Genomic DNA, 3,132 nt, shown 5'->3' with positions numbered 1-3,132 from the left:
CCTCAGCCCAGGGGGAGGTACCTGTTCATTCCTCAGCCCTGGAGGAGGTACCTGTTCATTCTCAGCCCAGGGGGAGGTACCTGCTCACTCCTCAGCCCAGGGAGGAGGTACCTGTTCATTCTCAGCCCTGGGGGAGGTACCTGCTCACTCCTCAGCCCTGGGGGAGGTACCTGCTCACTCCTCAGCCCAGGGAGGAGGTACCTGTTCATTATCAGCCCTCAGGAGGTACCTGTTTGTTCCTCAGCCCTCAGGAGGTACCTGCTCACTCCTCAGCCCTGGGAGAGGTACCTGTCTGTTGTCAGCCCTCGGGGAGGTACCTGTTCATCCCTCAGCCCAGGGGGAGGTACCTGTTCATTCTCAGCCCTGGGGGAGGTACCTGTTCATTCTCAGCCCAGGGGGAGGTACCTGCTCACTCCTCAGCCCAGGGAGGAGGTACCTGCTCACTCCTCAGCCCTGGGGGAGGTACCTGTCTGTTCCTCAGCCCTGGGGGAGGTACCTGTTTGTTCCTCAGCCCTCAGGAGGTACCTGTCTGTTCCTCAGCCCTCAGGAGGTACCTGTCTGTTCCTCAGCCCTCAGGAGGTACCTGCTCACTCCTCAGCCCTGGGGGAGGCCCCAGTTGCTCCTCACAGGCCGTACCATGTGACCATGGGCTGACCAAGGGGTGACCAAGTGGCCCCGAGTTGAGCCCCACGAACTCACGAGCTGAACCTCAGGGTTTCAAGTCTCGTCTCCTGCGTGACGGTGATTCCAATTCACAAAAGCAAACCCATCAGACAGCAGTTACTTGCTGCTGTAACTCACACGTTGGAGGTTTCCTAGAGCAGCAGGAGCCTCCTCCTGCAGAAGGAAAACGCCCTGACCAGGCTGTTGTGCCCCACGTTGCACAGTAATCAGAGTCTGGAGGACTTTGTTCCCATGGCAGTTACACCTGCACTATCTGCTGTGCTTGTTCGCTTCCGGATGCAGCCTTTCCAGAGCCTGGCTTTAAGCTACACTCTTCATTCAAGCACAGGTCTGCATTAAATCAAGCCAACAGGAAAAGAAAATCAGCATTCAGTCTTCACCACCCCACTCGAACTCAATCACAAAAACAAATTAAAAAAAGTCAGATCAATGCACACACGTCTTGGACAAGCGGACAGTAAACAAAGAGATCCCTGGATGAGACACGCGGCCGCTGGGGACGAGGAGACAGTGGGGTTTGGGAGGGTTCCCACCACATCCTCCCCCCCAGTGAGGGCTCTGAAGGTGCACACACAACCAACACGAGGCTCCGGGTGCTTCTGCAGGCGGTGGAAGCGCTGGTGGGAAGGGCTGGGCTGTGCCTGGGGGTGGTGGCTCAGGCAGCCAAGGACCCGCAGAGCCGACCACAACAGCACAGCCCTGCTGGGAGGAAGACGTGGGAGCTCAGCCCTGTGGGCTCAGACACTTCCCGTGGCCACTGGGAGCCCAGACCCCATTCCTGGACTGGGAACACACACGAGCAGGCAGGGATGTGGCTGAGATGTGGTCCCAGGCACCCACAGCTCGAGCAGGGCAGGCAGAAGCCACAGTCCCACTCTTACAGGAAATTGAGACCTGACGTTTTAAGCCCCCCCCCCCCCCCATCAGTCAGGATTTAACTACAAGTTTTGTGTGTGTCTGGGGTTTTTTTTTTTCCCCCCCTCTTAAAAAAGGTGCAATATTTGCCCAAATGCAGGAAGGCAGGAGAGAGCGTGGGAGAGCTGTCACCATGTGCCCCAGAGGTACCAGCCCAGGCCGAGAGCTGTCCAGCAGGGCTGGGGACAGCCAGGAGCTCCCCCGACCACCAGGATGTTCCCCCGACCTGGGAGAAACGAGCCCCGTGTTGGTTTTGGTGACAGGCCCAGAGGGGCTTTGCTCAGGTAAAGCCTTTGCATCCCCGTCCAGCTTTACCTGAGCAAGAGCCGGCGTTGGACGTTTCCCTGGGAACATTCAGCTGGTCTCAGATACAGTAGCAGTGACCCGGAGGCTCCTCCTGCTCCAGCTCCAGGCGAAGCCCCTTTGCGGTGCCAGAGGAGGGTGGGGGTGTCCCCGGCGTGTCCCAGCCCTGGTGCCCGTCCAGGGGGAGGAGGCTGGGTCTGTGGGATGGCCGAAGTATTTACAGGGGTTTGCAGCAGGTATTTACAGTCCCTCTGCGGAGCGCAGGCCCACTCTCTCCTCCTCCAGCCCTAGTCAGTCCGGGGTGGGCTTCTTGAGGGAGAAGGGCCGGATGTTGAAGTGCCTGCTCAGCTGGCTCACCTGGGGACAGGGCACACACAGGAACGGGTTAGCCAGGCTGGCAGGGCCGAGGGGAGAGGGCAGAGAGCCAGACCTGCTCCCAGGAACACGCCCCTGCCACCCCCTGCACCCCCTGTGCCCACCCTGCACGCTCCCCACGGATCTGTGTCCCTGGTGTCGGGGCTGGCCAGGCACTGGCTCCACAGGGAGCAGCCCTGCTGCCTTCCCACACCTCCCCAGGTGACAGCCTGGCCTCCCTGGAATCAGGCTCACTGCTGTTCCTGCCCTCCCGAGTTGGGAATGCTGCCCTGAGCCCAGGTTTGCAGGATTTTCCCCCTCACATTTTACCCTGCTCCCTCTCTGCTCCTCCCAGCACTGCTTTCATTATTTTGCTGAACTTAATTTGATATCTCAGATTACTATATAAAAACCCATCCCTGGATCCATTCAAATTGGGGGCCGGATACTTCCCGCGGAAGGAGGCTGAGCTGGGAACAGAGGGTTTGTTCCTAATCATCCCTCCCAAATTCGGAGCAGTTTGGGGTTATGCCCCAGTCACAAAGCCTTTAAAGGCTCTTCAGCTCCAAGTGACTTTTATCCTGGAAGAAGGGACGGATGGGCCTCCAGAAAGATGGAGGGAGGGAAGGAGGGGAACAGTCTCTGGGAGGCTCCTGGGAGGGGATGGCAAAGGTGGGCAGGAGGATTTTCCCACCCAGTCAGTCCCATCTCCAGCTGTGATTCCAAGACCAAACTTCTTTTAAGCTTCTTAGTTACTCAAATCCTTCTTGCACAGGAGCCTCTTTGCCCTGACTGGAAAGACAGGACAACCTGGCTGTTACTCCTGGCTGGAATTACAGCTGGAACTCCACTCTGAGGCTCCACGTTGGAGCTGGA

General features: G+C 58.4%; 1 protein-coding gene and 1 long non-coding RNA gene across 12 annotated transcripts in view; both read right to left on the bottom strand.

Moving 5' to 3' along the window:
* LOC108638804 overlaps positions 1 to 599 on the bottom strand; it is a 1,385-nt gene extending 786 nt beyond the window's left edge. The window contains exons 1-3 of one of the 11 annotated variants that reach the window (XR_003916474.1): positions 497 to 511; positions 348 to 405; positions 230 to 258 (exon numbers count right to left, since the gene is read on the bottom strand). This is a non-coding gene — a long non-coding RNA (uncharacterized LOC108638804). The other 10 variants (XR_003916468.1, XR_003916471.1, XR_003916465.1 and 7 more) reach the window with 10 other exon arrangements.
* A 1,594-nt stretch (positions 600 to 2,193) lies between these two features.
* The window catches only part of SELENOI (selenoprotein I), a 12,205-nt gene continuing 11,266 nt past the window's right edge, over positions 2,194 to 3,132 (bottom strand). The window contains exon 8 of the mRNA XM_029965970.1: positions 2,194 to 2,296. Within this exon, the coding sequence (XP_029821830.1) occupies positions 2,194 to 2,296 (103 nt within the window). The remainder of the gene's footprint in view (positions 2,297 to 3,132) is intronic.

This window comes from Manacus vitellinus, unplaced genomic scaffold (genome assembly GCF_001715985.3).
Source record: "Manacus vitellinus isolate BGI_N305 unplaced genomic scaffold, ASM171598v3 scaffold_128_pilon, whole genome shotgun sequence".
Lineage (NCBI taxonomy): Eukaryota > Metazoa > Chordata > Aves > Passeriformes > Pipridae > Manacus > Manacus vitellinus.
The sequence above is the reverse complement of the archived record's forward strand: the minus strand, read 5'-3'. Positions and strand labels throughout refer to the sequence as shown.